Below are 16,877 nucleotides of genomic sequence, written 5' to 3'. Positions count from 1 at the left end.
GATTAACAGCTCTGTCTAACAGAAAAGGAAATTCAGACACTGGATGTTAACCCAAGGTCATGCCAGCCAGGAAAGAGTGGAGCTAGAGTTCCAACCCAGTTCACCACACTTTACCCTCTTAGCCATTAGGCTGTAGTGCTTAATCCAGCTCAGAGGTTCGCCTACAGTGGTGAAGACCAAAGTTTCTGAAAACACATATGACATACTCAGTTATGGTTATGGCAAAAAAAAAAAGTCTGAAATACTTATTTGAGATCTATAAGACAACCTACTCACCATAAATTAAGTTCATGATTTCATTCTTATGACATATTACTATATGTTTGAAATTAAAAAAGCAAGTTTTGCCAAGCTGCTAAACTGGGGACAAACATAAGGTATAATAGATAATACTTTGAGAATGAGGGAAGTTTATTTCATGGGGTGACTTTCATAGTCACTACACACAGAACAACTCATACATTTCAGTATTACACTGACTCTAATATCAGTTTTCATATATCATTTCTACAGTGGTATAAGAACATCTGCTCATCTGATTTATCTGCCACTTAGCACAATCAACTACTTACGTTTTTAGTTCAGGAGAATTAAAAGAAAACTCATTACACCCAAAGAGAGCTGAGAAGTTAATGAATCTGTAGATCAGAACAAATTAAGACCTATTAACCATAAAGAGCCTGAAATGCCAATATATTATATATAGGACACGTAGTAGCCAGCAATCATCCCGTAAAATGAGGATATGCTAATGAGCGAAGAAATGGAACTGATCCTAGAAACTGAGGACCTTGTCCTTTTGGTGGCGCTGTTGCTATGCATTAGCGTCAGGAAAACGGAACAACTGAAATTTGCCACTGAGCACAAGAAGCTTTGCTTTCCCATGATCAAGCCGCTAGAAATTTGGGGGTTGAGAGAGGGAAGTGAAGGCTAAATAAAAGAACAGGAGATAAGATAATCCTGCCATGTTAAAAGGTAAAGACAATATTTTCATGGTGTTATGTAAAACCTATGAAAATGGCAAAAATGTTGCAAGGTTAATCAAGACCATAAATAACTTGTCTGAGAACCTCACCATATGCTTGTAATTTTATTAAGTGCATTTTGCCTTGTTTTTCTCCAAATATTGTGCTCTGCAGTGTGCCATGTTGATGGATGCACACGAGAACATTGTTTTTTTTTTTTTTTAAAAGCTGAGGAGATTTACGTGCTTGATATTAGATTACGGGAATTCTTAACTTGAAGGGATGATGGTTTTAGGGTTTCAGCTTACAAGATACAGTGTACAGGAGGCATGCTTTCCTTAAATCTCAGGTAGAGGCAGGACAGAGAAATAATGAAATACTGAAATAATAAAATAACAAAAGGGCTTATTTGAAAGCTCTGAGGGGATAAGTCTGGATTTTAGTGGTTAAGCTCACATGAAGACAAGCACAACAGAACCTCTACCTCTCCTTATAGCCCTCAGTAGTCACAAAAAGCGGAAATATCCTAGCAATCTTTTCTGATCACTCAAGTGGCCCTTTGAGGAGAATAACTTCGGGGGAGCAGCAGGTAACAACTAGGAACTTTGCTAGGCACTGGGCACACACATCCCCCGCACTCATTCAATTCTCACCATGCCAGTATGAGGAAGTCCTTTTATGATTCCCATTTTATAGGCCATTGTGCCAGTAAACGGCAGGGCTGAGATTTGAGCTCAGGTTGGCTGAAGTAGAGTCTGGATTCTTTTGGGCCCCGCAAAAAGCTGTTTCCATTAATAGGTACTCTTTTTCCTTAAAAAGAAACCACACACACACACACACACACACACACACACACACACGACATGGTTTTATGCTATTGTCAATCAAAAGCCCTCACCAAAATAAAAATCACTTAACAATCCATTATAAGCAACTTTTAGCTCCCTTCCTCAGGCTGCCTAGAACCGAGTTTTTGAATAAATCTCATGAGGGCTACTCCTAACAGAAACTCTCCAAAATTGATTACTTATAGCCTGGTTTCCACAGAAGTTGTAAAGTATTGTTTTAATTGAATTTGGTTCTAAGTTAGAAACTTTGAAAAATTTGTCTGTCAAAGGCCAATGGATTTCTCAGTAGGCTTGATTTATTTAGCAATAGATGCCTACAAAAGCCAATTTGGTATGAGAAATATGGTTACATTTAATTACACTTTTAAATGACTAATTTATTATATCTAAACACCTTTTAAACAGTACATATTACTCTGAACTGTACAGATGCTGAGGAGAGCTGAGGAATCAGAGCTTGTAGTAAACACAATAGATTTTGCTAAAGACTCTTCATTCTACTCGGCATGGGCTTTCTGTTTCAGAAATCAGTGTGTGTGAAGTCATTAGGTAAAGATGCTAAATTGAATGAGACCTGCTTAAATCTCCTTCTTAAACCATTGGTCATCCGTGGATGGAACTAGAGGGTATTGTGCTGAGAGAAATAAGTCAATCAGAGAAAGACAATTATCATATGATCTCTCTGATATGAGGAATTTGAGAAGCAGAGTGGGGGGGTCATGGGGGATAGGGAGAGGAAAAATGAAACAAGATGGGATTGGGGGGATGCCTGGGCGGCTCAGCCAGTTAAGCTGCTGCCTTTGGCTCAGGTCATGATCCCAGGGTCCTGGGATTGAGTCCTGCATTGGGCTTCTTGCTCAGTGGGGAGCCTGCTTTTCTCTCTGCCTCTGCCTGCTTGTGTGCATGCTCATCCTCTCTCTCTGACAAATAAATAAATAAAATCTTTAAAAAACAAAAATAAGATGGGATTGGGAGGGAGACAAACCATAAGAGACTCAAACGATAAGAGACAAAACAAACTGAGAGTTGCTGGGCTGTGGGGGAGGTAGGGCTGTGTTATGGACATTGGAGAGGGTATGGTTATGGAGGTTATGGATATTGGGGAGGGTATGTGCTATGGTGAGTGCTGTGAATTGTGTAAGCGTGATGATTCACAGACCTGTACCTCTGAAGCAAACAGTACATTATATGTTAATAAAAAGCAAAATGAAACAAAAACAAAAAGAATACAAAACAAAAAACCATTGGTCATCAGGCCTTGTCTGGAGAGAGATTTTTCCTTTGTCTGTATATTTAATATCATTTATCAAGTCTTGAATGTAAAATATTACCTGCATCACTCAGTTTATTTAAGCGAAGCAAAACTGAGGTTTATTTTGGAATTTTGATGAAAACTACCTTATTGTAGAGTAAAAAAGGAATCTTTTTAATATTACTGATTGATTCAGTCAATGACTAACCGCAGATGACTGAGTGTGACCTCATGCCAGGCACTGTGCTCAGCATGGTATTGCCTTCAAGGGGTAACAACCAGGCCTCAGGCACATCGCTAACAATGGCTCCCTGATGTGGTAAGTGCTAACATTGAGATTCAAGATAATGGGAACCCAAAGAAGGAATAATTCTGTGCAGGGTGGTGGAGAATCAGAAAGGGTTTCATGAAGCGGTGTGTTTGAGGTGGGCCTTGGAAAACATGGGAGTGTTCCAGGTGGAGAAGAGGAATGGAGGGTCTCCCCAGGCAGAAGGAAGAGCACAATGAGCAATGACCTGACTGACATGATCTGGACACAGGGCACGGCAGTGACAGGCACACTGCGTGATATAGCTAGAGTACGGGGGCCTTCTGTGTGTATGTTGGCTAGGGGTGAGAAGGTGAGACAAGCAGAGACTCATTCCAGGTTCTGTTCAAGGTGATGGAGAAACAAGGACACTAAGAGGAGATTATCCTGTTCAAGGAGAGTCTCCACCCTCGCCTCCGAAAGATTTATTTCTGTTCCCTTTCAGAACTTGGAATTCCTTTCCCCTTCTTACCACATGATGAGCTGGCACTCATTCTCCAACTCTGGCTTAACTGTAGCCTTCTCTGTGAAAGTATCCCTGAAACCAACAGGTAGAATCAATTGCTTTCTCTCATGTGGGCCTCTCTTCCACAAGATATTATAAAACTCTTTATTCTGTCATCACTCAGTACCCCAACTTACAGGGAGATGTTGACTCTCTGCCTCTCTCCAATATGGGGAACATCTCAAGGCCAGGTCAAGCTTTACTTTTATCGCCTATTGTACCACTCAAAAGCAAAAGCAAAAGCAAAACAAAAGCACCCCAAATATGTGGAATGAATTATTGTGAGACAGATAAGCTGGGTTGAGGTGAGAGTTTACACGAGTTTAACAGCACTCTAGCTTGTCTTAAGGGTTGTTTCAAGTTAACATACTCCTTACTTGCTGACTGAAGGCCCTTGATCTGTAACAGAACTAACTTCCATTCTTTGAGATTTGTAGACCACTGGCCTTGAAGCATGATGGACCAGAACTTCCCCAGGCCACAGAGGCCAGCAAGCCTATTGGGAGCCACCTTGGCTTTCTGATGAGCCCATTAATTTTGTAGCAAGATGTTGTTCCTTTTCAGGTCACACAAATGACTTTACCACCTCCCTTTGTGTGTCTGCAGACCTCAGCCTCCTTTGTGGGAAGAACACAGTCTTCCTACACATAAGGAAAGGAGAGCCAGACTCCCTCGCATAAGCCCCGAGCACTGAGTTAATGTCTGTAGCTGGCCTCATCGAGTTTGCATGGGCCACTCTACTCCCTTTGTTGATCCACTGCCTTAAACCCCTTTAAAAACTCCTGGGCTAGGCAGAAATTTTGGAGTTGGCCTCTGGGTAAAAGTTGGCCTTCTCCCCAGGTGGCTGGCCTCCCGAATAGGGCTGAAAGTCTTTTCTAACCCAAACTCCTCTGTTGAGTAATGATCTTCCAAGTGACAGGCAACTGAACTTGAGTTCAGGAACAAGAGTGTCATTGAGATATTCCTGGCTCTAGTGGCAGAAAGGAAGGTCTGTCTCTCACAATGAGGCCTGGAGAAGGGTTACAGTGGGCTGGAGCTATGTCTGGAGAGATCATCAGGTACGTACAAGATACAAGGATGTGGGCTGAGTGCATTCAGGAAGTTATAACTTGGACTGAAGCATGGAGTAAAAGGTGAGGAACAGTGAGAGATGAGCCAGAGGAGGGAGAGGGTCTCAGATCATGGGGGGCCCTGTATGCCTAATCAAAGAGCCAATGGGAACTAGGAAAGGCTTTATGCAGGGAAGAGGTAAGATTAGATCTGGGCTTTATGAAATTCACTAGTGTGAATAATAACAATAATAATAATGAGAACTAACCTCAATTGACTAAACGCTTATTGTGTCTTAGATACAGTGCCAAGTGTTTACAAGGTCATGGCTTAGATTTGAACCTTGGCCCTTTGACCTCAGAGCAGATGTTCCTTACCATCAGGTGCTTGGACGGGAGGTACAGAGGTACCAGGAGATTACTGAGGGAAAGTGGATGAAAAATAAAGTGCCAAGGTTATGCTGTTAGGCAGGGAGGAGTAAAATCCTGAGGATTCTTAGGATTTGGAAATGAAGGGGTGGGAGAAGTGGAGAAGTACTCCGAATTTCTGGTGGAATGCCACTGTGGATGGCAGCGCCATTGAGATACACGAAAAGCCTATATCTTTGTAATAAATAAAGTTATTATTCATTTCTTCTTTTTCACTCTCCCTGTACAACTTCTAAAGAGAAAGGCATGCACTCTCAGAAAGCCCACAATGGTTCTTATAAATTGCTCTATTTAAACTCTATATGAGCAACAAGATGCAGAGTTCATTAAGAAACACAATTTTCCATTTGGTGATAGTTCCAATATTGAAATAGAGTGAATTTGATGCAATAATAAACATATCTTATGAATACCAAAGGTGGGCTTTTCAATTATTTTCTCTGTCTAACAAATAGAATGTTTTCAATTTCTCATTTGATCAAATGGAGGGGTTATTAAGTTCATTACCAATGGTGCTATTTTTGGCTGTTTACTTTTATAGAGTGGAGTAGTTGTTGTGTATGAGGACTTTAGTCCTTGCCAGCACAGGACAGTGATGAGAACACAGTATCCGGGGCAACCAAGAGCTCAGCCTTTTCAGTCCATAAATAATCATTCCTCAGTTTGCCCTTTGGTCTCAGAGCTACTTCATAACAGAATGAGCTCATTCAGAAGGCCTCTTTTCTATTTCTTACTTTCTGTTTAAATGACTGCTGAGGAATATTTTATAAGAAAGGCAAGATTTCAATTCCATTGTAAATTGCATTGGCAAAAATCTGCAACTTACTCTTATGTTATTAGATCTGGCTACAAGGATACTCTGAGTAACCAGCACACAGGGGTATTTTTGTTGGATGGGTAGATACTCTTTGGCACCAAGGCTGCTGGAGGCCTTATGTATGCTTGGCCACTTAGTTTGATGAAAACATAACTAAGGCAAGAGAAGCCTGGACAATGGGCAAAGTAGGGATAAAAAACACTCATGAAAACACCTTTTCCCCCCTAAATCTCCTTAGAGCCAATCTGAATTATTCTTCTATGAAGACGTGTATGTAATCTCCAGAGCAGAAAGGTCACCATTCACTGGATGTCTGTGGCTTCTGTTTCACAAATTAAGTCACACACCAAGAAGTCACCTTGTTATGGTGGTTAGAAGCTCAGACTGAAGAGTTTTGCCAAGCTAAGTCTGAACCACTACACTCAAGAGTCTCAATTTTCTCATCTGGAAATTGGAATGCAACAGCACTTACCACATAAGACAGCAGTAAAGACTGAGTTCGATTACACATGGAAGGCCTAGTGCCAGAGCTGCTGCGATTTTGAACATCTACAAAGATGCTGGAAACTTGGGGAAAAAAAATTGCTTGGAAAGAAAACTGTAAGATTAATAAATATTTAATTAGATACATAAAACACATGTTATCCACTGTCAACTACACTTGAACTCAGCCTTTACCCAATTTTGTATAAATATAAATCAAAGTTACTTAATTTTATATTTCCCTTCAAAAATTTTATAGTAAAAAAGGAATATTTACTGCTGGATGAAAGTGGATTTTAATTTGTTTCATTTGATGTTGAATGTAGCCTTATAGGTAAATATAAGTACACTTCAAGGAAATTTCCTTGGGCCTATGGAGGTCTTAAAATATCTCTGTGCTTAAAGAAATAGTAGCTTTAATTACCACTATTAAAACACTAATTTTACTATTCTGACTTATGACATTTTTAAAGCTGTATAAGACTGTTCTATCAATGTTTCCACTTTGTCTTTCCAATTCAGTCATAAGATCCCCAAGGCCAGAAGAGAGAAAACAGACTGAGTCAAAACACTGGGCTCCGCTCTGGTCTCTGCCACTGACCAGGTATGGAAGCTTGGGTCCAGGAGAGTTTAATTTCTTCACCTGAAAGGCAGGAAGACTTTGACCTGTTCCAACTCCTCTGCTGGTCCATAGTGAGGATGATGGGCCATACTTAAAAATGCTTTAACTGTATAAACATATGGGAAAAGATAAGCTATTGAATTGTCTGTGGTACCTATCATGGCCCTCAGGCACAGGGAGCAGCAAACATCTTTTTTGTTCATTAATTTAACAAATACCGAGCCCTCTCGATGTGCCAGGCCTATGCTAGGAGATGCAGGTGCCATGAGAGACCCAGAATTGACAGTAAAATGATTCCTTTTCGCTTTCAGTATATGTTGGTATATATCAGCACACAATGAGCCTACATTATCTGAAGGTGAGTAAGACAGTTTAAGAATAGACAAGGCCCTCAGGCCTGAAACACTATTCCAGAATGGGCTCTGATTATTTCTTTATTTTATTTTTAAGTAATCTCTATATTAAATGTGAGGTTTGAACTTACAACCCCAAGATCCAGAGTTGCCTGCTCTACTGACTCAGCCAGTCAGGTGCTCCTGAATGGGCTCTGAATATTTCTTATGCGGAGGGTTCTCATGTTGGCACTAGTTTTCCCAGGCAAGGCTGGGCTTTGTTAGAAAGAAGTTTGCTCCTCATTAAGGTGTTACACAAAGACCCAGAGCCCTGGACTCACAGGTGGCAGGCAGGAGTTCCAGGTGGTTGTGTCGTCACTGCTGGTACTAATGCTGACGTTACAGTTGTCAACCTGGGATGCACTCAGGACGTGGGAAGCCCCCGTGTCCTCCAGTTCTTCATTCTGTTGCCGCCGCAGGCTTGCCAGCATTTGCAACTCAGATTCACTCATCTGGCTGGGCTGATAGTTTCTCCAGTCATATTCCTGATCAAGAAAAGAAAGCGACAGAGTCAGGTGCCTGTTCCGAATTTATAGACCGTCAACACATGCTACTCTACAGCCTTAACCCCTCAGTGGCTCTCCACTGACCGAGGCCCAGATTCTTAAGTGCCCTTATACAATGCCTGCCCCACCTGCCTCACCTTGCTTTTTTGCTCTGGGCACATTAGCCACAATGTTGCTCATTAAAGTCCTCAAGAGCATCAGGCTCCTGTCTGCCTTAGTGCTAGTCTGCGCTGGCTAACTCCTAGGGGCCCTTTAGGTCCCACATTGTGTCATTTCCCAGGGAAGCCTTTTCTGACAATCACAAACTGGGGCGACCCCTCCACTAAGTGCTCTCATGGAATCAGAAGGTGTTCATTTTTAGCATTTATCACAATTGCAGTTACCTAATGGTATTTGGCATTTGCAGGTGGTCTATAAGCTCTGCAAAGGCAAACATAATGACCGTCTTACACTCACTGCATTTCCCATGCCTAGAGCCTGAACTGTATTTGACTAAACAAAAATTCAAAAAGTTTTTTTTTGAAAAGAAACATCATTTTCCATACAAAAGTCCAGTTTCAAGAATACTGGTTAATTTTATCACTGTGAACATTACAGCCAAATACGTTTAACCTATAGTGAGACTGAGAATGACTAATGTTGATAAAAGCCATTAAAAAATTTAATCTTAAGATGGGAACATGTAAGTTCTGAAAGAACTCACAACTATAATACACACACTGATATGGCCTTTACTATACAAGTAATCTGTCAGGCATTCCTCCCCCCACCCCCCAAGAATACTACTACAAATCTTTGAAGGTTAATGTAAATATTCTCTCAATGTATAGGTAAAAAATTGTCATATGGAATTTTCAAAACCTTTCCTTTCTCTAAACCAAGTTTGATAGCAAAGGTTAATTTCAATGTCGCTGAAATATTAGTATCACATCTGAGTACTGATTTACATCCAGGACTGCCATTTAACTTCCTAATAATCTTAAAATTTTCTTATCCATCTGCAAACATGGGTTGTTCTCAAAAAGGTTTGTTTCATAGGGTGCCTGGGTGGCTCAGTCAATTAAGCATCTGACTCTTGATTTTGGTTCAGGTGGTGATATCAGGGTCATGGGATCGAGCCCCACACAGGGCTCCATGCTGGGCATGGAGCCTGCTTGGGATTCTCTCTCTCCCTCCCTGCCCTCCATTTCCCTCTTTATTAAAAAAAGAAAAGAAAAGAAAAGAAAAGGTTTGTTTCATGACACACTATAATTTTTTAGATATTCAGATCTCTACACTTACTTTCTTGGAGGACCCTTTGAGACAGCTACTGCCTTCTCTTCTGTTCTGCCTCATAGGAGTGTAAAAAGTTAAGAAAATATAATTTAAAAAAAGTCTTGGTGTATCTATGGAGTTTTAAATAAAGTGCTATCATTATCATAATTTGGCGATTATCAAAGCTTGTGATCTAATAATATAGAGATTTTCTGGAAAGTTTCTGGAGGAAACTCATTTAAATTTTTACAACTCATGGTTCCAGCAGCTTGGCACCCTGAGAGGCTACACAATTCTAACAGGAGATTTCATAAGTATTTAATATGTTTTGAGAGTTCCTAGGACAAAACAGATATCACAAGAAGAATGAAATTTATATTCCAATGAAAGGCACTAAAGAAAAGAAAAAGAAAAATAAGAATAATTTAAATTTAGAAGAAATAATTGGGGGAAAAATAAACAGAAGAAAAGATGCTTGACTTCACTGTCATTAGAAGAATACAAATCAGCACCTCAATGAAATCTCATTCACAACCACTAGATACAAAAGTTTGACAGCAACAAGGGTTGGTGAAGCTGTAAAGAAATTAGAATCCTCACACATTGCTGGTGGGAATGTAAAATGGCGCCATCACTTTGGAAAACAGTTTGGTGGTTCCTTAAAATGTTCAATATCTATCATGTGGCCCAGTGACTCGCTCCTAGGCATATTTCTAAGAGAACTGAAAACATATGTTCATACAAAGACTTGAATACAAATGTTCACAGCAGCACTTTTCATAACAGCCCAAAGGTTGAAACAACCAAATGTCCATCAACTGATGGATAGATCTTTGTTTATCTGTACAATGGAATGTAATTTGCCCATGAAGAGTCACAAAGTACTGACACATGCTACAACGTGGATGAACCTTGAAAATACTATGCTAAGTGAAAGAAGCCAGAGACAAAAGGTCACAGACTGTATGATTTCACTAATATGAAATGTCCAGGATGGGCAAATCCATACAGACAGAAAGCAGATTGGTGGTTGCCCAGGGTGGAAGGAGCAGGAAAGGGGAGTGACTGCCAGTGGGTGTGTAGCTTCATTGGGGGTGGGGGGTGATGCAAAAGTTCTGAAATTCAGTTGTTGCAGAATTTTGTGAATATACTAAAAACTGAACTGTACTCTTTAAAAAGCTGAATTCTATGGTATATGAGTTATAGCTCAATAAAAACAAAGTAGTTCAGTCATCAAATGTAAAAACAAGACTAGCAGCTTGACTTTGGGCTCAGCATAGAACAGTGACTTGCTGGGCTTCGCTTCAGTTTTTCTGTCAAGAAATGGAATGAAGTGTTCCAATGTGTCACCTGGGCATGTCATTTGGCTTGTTGCTGCCAACACACTTCTACAAAGAGAAAGGAAATTTTATTTTCATTCTCACAGTTTTTCTTGAGAAAGCTTTAATAAGTACTCAGTATGATTAATTCATCCACTCATTTCATGTATTTAATCCACAGACCTGTATTTTGCCTCAAGTACAACCATAGGTGTTAGGACAGAAAACAGGAGAGAATGGACAGTGGTTAAGCCAGAAGGATCTGAGCCTGGGCCCTCGTCCCACCAGTTACCAGCTGGATGTGATTGGGCAAATTATCTAACCTCTCCGTGCCTCAGTTTCTTCATCTGCAAAATGGAATCACAGTATATATGTCACATGATTTTCAATGGGATAAATGAAATAATATGCATGCAAAATGCTTAGCATAATACCTGATGAACAGCTATATGAAAGGTCTCCAAACTTATGGTGTGCACCTCTATGAAAAAAGCATTTGAATATGCACCTTCTAATATATTTGTCTTTAATTAAACACATGTATAGCTATATTAAACTGGTATGCATAGTATAAAACATGTAAAAACAGAAATTAAAATGGTTGACCTTAAAAAACAATGGAAATAGTTTCAACATTTTCTTCCTTGAGCCCAGTGGATGATTTTTGGTGCATATCTGCTTGGGTGAGTACGTCCCTCTTAGGAGGACCACTGAGTTGGCTGTCAATACATGTGCTCCCTGTTATTAGCGTTCTTCCTTTTCATTTTCTGTTCACTGCCCCCCAGTCTCTCACCTATTCTGTACTATGTCAGGAGGCAGGGGTGTAAAGAAAATAAGGCACCCTCTGTCTGCATGGAGCTCACAGTAGAGAGAGGGAGACGTAATAGGCATTAGAAGTCAAGTATTATATGTACCCAGATTAATACTACAACACAGATGTGTCTAAGATGCTTGAGGAACACAGCATGGGGGTGTCTAACTGCCCTGCAGATTTGGAAGATGCCTCGCAGGAGTCCAAGGTGGCACTGGATAGTCATTACATTTGTTGACAAAGGGAATGAGTGGACTTCAGAGGGAGTGAGCTCTCTCTAGCACTGGACGTACGGAAGCAGATGCTGGGGAAATGGTGCCTGCCGGGAATGCTGACGTCATCGGCAGTGGTGGAAATGCACTGATTGGTTCATTCATTAGTTTACTCAACAAATACTCACTGAGATCCTATTATGGGCCAGGAACTGTTGATGCTAAGTGCTCAGAACTCGGAATTTCCATGAATTTACTTCCTACAACACTAAGAGTGTATTCCGACAACACACTGGAAGAGCAGGTGAAAATGAGCAGAGAGAAAAAGTGACTTTCTCCAGGGTCATGAATAGAGCAACTGGTGGCAGAGACAGGTAATTAACTTGGTCCCCTGATACATTCTTGATTTGTAATCTCTTAAACCGTTTTAAAATCACTGGAAAGGCAAAATCATTTAAATTACATATTATTATTATTATTTTAAAGAAGGCTTATAAGAAAGTCTTCACAGGAAAGGGGACTGTAGCACAAGATGGCATCTAACTAAATTATACAACATGCGAGAAACAAGTATCTTATTCTATTTCCAAAAGTCTCAAAATGTTACATATGATCTAATTTTGTCTCAAAATATCCTTGTAGGAAAGAAGGGAGACATTATCAGTTGGATTTGTTTTAGGAAGGAGGTAATGGGCTCAAGGCTATACAATTCAGCTGTGCTCAGATTCCTGGGAAAGTTCTTCCCTCATGAAGCCAGTTGAGCCACTCATTTTTCTTTGATTTTCAGACATTTTTAGGAGCCTAACACAGTATGTCACAAAGACAAGTGGGATGTTGCCCCTGCTTTCACAGGCTTTACAATCTAGTAGGGCAATCAAGAGCTAGAAAGAATTGAGCATAAAATAAGGTAGCACAGGGGGTACCTGGCTGGCTCAGTTGGTTATGTGTCCGTCTGACTCTGGATCTCAGCTCAGGTCTTAATCTCAGGGTTCTGAGTTCAAACCCTGTATTGGGCTCCATATTGGGAATGAAGCCTACTTAAATAAAAAAGGTAGCATACACTTGGGTATAGTACTAGTTAATCACACAGAGTCTTGATCATGATTAAAAAGGGAAACATAATTCCAGATAAAACAAAACTAAATAAAAGTAACCTTACAACTTGATGTCCCTTTGCCTAATCTCTTTTCTCCAGATATTAAGGCAGAGCAGCTTAATGGATCAAACACTTGCCCACAGAATGTTGTGAACCTCAGAGAAGAACTGGTTTTACTGAACCATTCTAAGTTCTAAGGCCAAGTTCACAATGGTGGTGTAGAGCCAAAATGAGACACGGCCATGGGTTAATAAGATCAGGCGAAGAAATTCATTCCATTCTATATGGATGGGAGAATAATGAAATTGGGAGAAAACTGGGCTGTTAAATTCTCATTCTGGAACCTATAAAATCTCTGAGACTTTCTTTCTGAATCAGGTTTGCATTGTCACAGTGCCTGACACCTACAGCATAGGGGACACCATGTAAAAAAACAAACAAAAAACCAACTCTTAATAAAGGTCTACCAAACTATCCCTGACTCTTTGTATTCTTTTAAGTTACACCAAGATACAGAAACTGCTACTACAGAGGGGATGATGGCTGTTAGAACAGAACATAATGTAAAAGGCATGTCAGGAAAGGGAGGTATACCAAATAGTCTGGCATTTCAGAAAAGAGAAAAGGTCACGTCCTGTAGAATCAGTCAAGCTTCAGGGAGGCAGTGGTCTCTAAGTTGGACCTTGAAGGATAAGAAGGGTGGTGTGGCAGTGTATTCTAACCACCAGGCCAAACAACATGAGACAAACTGAAAGTATGGAGTTTATATTCATAGAAAGCATTATGTATTGTACATACTATTTCAGAAATGAAATCATAAAAATGGTTCCCAAATAACAAGGATGGAAATACCTAGAATTAATTAATTAATTAATTTTCAAAAGGTTTTATTTATTTATTTGAGAGAGAGAGAGAGAGATAACACAGAGGGGGAGTGAGGGGGAGAAGAAGACTCCCTGCTGAGCAGAGAGCCCAATGAGGGGCTTGATCCTAGGGCCCTGAGGTCATGACCTAAGGCAAAGGTAGTTGCTTAACCAACTGAGCCACCCAGGTGCCCTGGAAATACCTAGAATATCTAGAATTTAATCTAAACCTTTTATGACCAAATGGCTTCCACTTCCCTGGCCAAGTCTCATTAATAGCCCATGATTCTCTCAAAAGATATATTCTTATTGGATCATATGAGATCTTCATTTTTTATTTTTTGAGGAATCTTGATACTGTCTTCTACCCAGAGAAAATAAAAACATCAATTTGAAAAGATATATGCAACCCTATGTTTATTATGGTATTATTTACAATAGCAAAAATATGGAAGCAGCCCAAGTGTCCATTGACAGATGAATGGATAAAAATGTGGTACACACACATGCACACACAACAGGAATATCAGCCATAAAAAAGAATATTATCTTGCCATTTGCAACAACACTGATGGGTCTAGAGAGTATTATGCTAAGTTAAATAAGTCGGCCAGAGAAAGACAAATACCATATGATTTCACTTACATGTGGAATCTGAAAAAGAAAACAAACAAATAAGCAGACTCTTAAGTAGGGAGAATAAACTGGTGGTTGGTGAAGCAAAGTTGATGAGGGGATGGGTGAAAGGGGATTAAAAGGTAAATGAAATAAGTCATGGAGATGAGAAGCCTATGAAATTATAAAATAAGTCATGGAGATGAAAAGTACAGCATAGTAAATATAGTCAATAATAGTAATATTGTACGGTGACAGATGGTGACTATGTTTACCACGGTGAGCACCAAGTAATGCACAGAATTGTCAAATTTCTGTTATATACCTGAAACTAATATACTGTATCCCAATCATACTTCAATAAAGAAAAAAGAGAGATTAAAAAAGACATATTCTTAGAAAAAGACATATTCTTAGTAGCTCCCATCAGCAGGGTGGTATGATAGCAGGACACTATACATCAGCAAAATAAGTGATATACTGACTTTCATAAGAGAAATGCTAAGAGAGAAACCAGGCACCAGAGGGTATATATGGGCAGGACTAGTCTTGGGGGTTTCAGCGGAAGTTGTGAAGCGATGGTGGCAGAAAGGGGTACTGACAGGGAGTACAATGGGGCTCCTGAGGCACTGGCATTGTTCTCTTTCTTGTTCTGGATCATGGTCACATGGATTTGTTCAGTTGGTGAAAATTCTTCAGAGTGTATGTTTATGATTTGTGTACTTCTCCATGACCAAAAGTGACAAAGAAGTCTAAGACTCAGAAAAGATTTCCTAGGAAGTAATAGTCACTGGCACCTTGCTCCGGACCATTTTAGTAGGGATAAAGGTGGCATTTTGTAAATTCTGGGGGTTCAGTATTGCTGCTAGGTTCAAATTTATGTCATGAAGAGTGCTGAAGCTATAATTAGAAAGTTTTGGAAGTTTTTCTGAACTCTAATGTCATAGCAGACATTGGAAAAGTAGCAGAAATCCATTTTCCAAAGCTAATTTTAAACCTCAACTGGCATTTTAATATGAAGATTAATCTCCTCTCTATTGCTATTTGCAGACAGCAAAAGTATTGCTACATTGACATTTTAAAAATGAGCCGATGGTAAATTAGCGTTCCAGGACATCTCTTCACCAACTAGCACCGTTTGAAGACTTGTTTCAAATTCTTGAGCACGTATCCCATACTAGAGTTCACCCTGATTCACTGAGAACGCAGGCCCATGGAAAAGAAGAATGAAGACAGAAACCTCAGGCATGAGCCTCAAGTGACACACACTTGAGCAAATAACTCATTCACAGTGTATGGTAGCTTTTAGCATATTTCTTCATCATGCAAAGAGGTAAATTGAAATGTAAAGACCAAGCTACAGTACAACTTGACAAACTGCTACACTGAAGGGATGCTATATTGACTTAACACAGCAGAAATCAGTAAGCAGGCTGTTAGAAAAAACAACAGGTCAGAATCTAGGTTGTCTTTTAGAACAATGGCATTCATGTTGACCTAGGCTTAACCAGACCCAATGCCACCTCCAAGATGTCTGTCACAAACATTTTGGCTATAACCTAGAAACATTTCACTATCCTTGACTCAATTCATACTTCATCATCTCTGCATACTAATCCTTTAAGAATGTCTTGGGTAGGGGCACCTGGGTGGCTCAGTGGGTTAAAGCCTCTGCTTTCGGCTCAGGTCATGATCCCAGGGTCCTGGGATCGAGCCCCACATCGGGCTCTCTGCTCAGCAGGGAGCCTGCTTCCTCCTCTCCCTCTGCTTTTCTGCCTACTTGTGATCTCTGTCTGTCAAGTAAATAAAGAATGTCTTGGGTAGAGAATTCTTGGGTAGTTTAACCAATATTGGCAAAAAGTCCTTGCAAAGGGGTAGCTTTCTATCTCATAGATGTGGTGCTCTCTTTTTTGGAGGGGAGGAACGTGAAAGTATTTTTTAAAAAAGATCTTGGAAGAGACTATGCTGAGTGAAATAAGTCAAGCAGAGAGAGTCAATTATCATATGGTTTCATTTATTTGTGGAGCATAACAAATAGCATGGAGGACATGGGGAGTTAGAGAGGGGAAGGGAGTTGGGGGGAAATTGGAAGGGGAGGTGAACCATGAGAGACTATGGACTCTGAAAAACAATCTGAGGGGTTGGAAGTGCAGGGGGGTGGGAGGTTGGGGTACCAGGTGGTGGGTATTATAGAGGGCACGGATTGCGTGGAGCACTGGGTGTGGTACAAAAATAATGAATACTGTTATGCTGAAAATAAATTAAAAAAAAATCTTTATATCGATGTGCTATATTTGTATCGAACACCCTTTCCCTCCATGACTTCCATACCATATACTTCCGTACATTTTGTCTTGGGAGTCAGCCAGCTAATTTTCAGAAAGAATTATCTGAACCACAGCTGAGCTCTTATTATTGATAAATAATTTGTAATTTCCCAGCACCTATCTACTAAGTTCAAGGGTACTTCATGAGCTGAACAATTACTATAGACTAGAAGGAATCTAGTAACACCAAATGGAACAGGTTTTA

The 16,877-nt window shown here is 40.1% G+C and overlaps 1 protein-coding gene across 6 annotated transcripts in view; it reads right to left on the bottom strand.

Moving 5' to 3' along the window:
- CFAP20DC (CFAP20 domain containing) overlaps positions 1 to 16,877 on the bottom strand; it is a 249,301-nt gene that overhangs the window by 51,599 nt on the left and 180,825 nt on the right. For all 6 annotated transcript variants that reach the window (XM_013053494.2, XM_013053495.2, XM_013053496.2 and 3 more), the window contains one exon: positions 7,951 to 8,154. In XM_013053494.2, the coding sequence (XP_012908948.2) occupies positions 7,951 to 8,154 (204 nt within the window). The remainder of the gene's footprint in view (positions 1 to 7,950; positions 8,155 to 16,877) is intronic.

The sequence above is a fragment of the Mustela putorius genome, unplaced genomic scaffold, assembly GCF_011764305.1.
Source record: "Mustela putorius furo isolate JIRA1106 unplaced genomic scaffold, ASM1176430v1.1 tig00000095_pilon_pilon_pilon, whole genome shotgun sequence".
Lineage (NCBI taxonomy): Eukaryota > Metazoa > Chordata > Mammalia > Carnivora > Mustelidae > Mustela > Mustela putorius.
The sequence above is the reverse complement of the archived record's forward strand: the minus strand, read 5'-3'. Positions and strand labels throughout refer to the sequence as shown.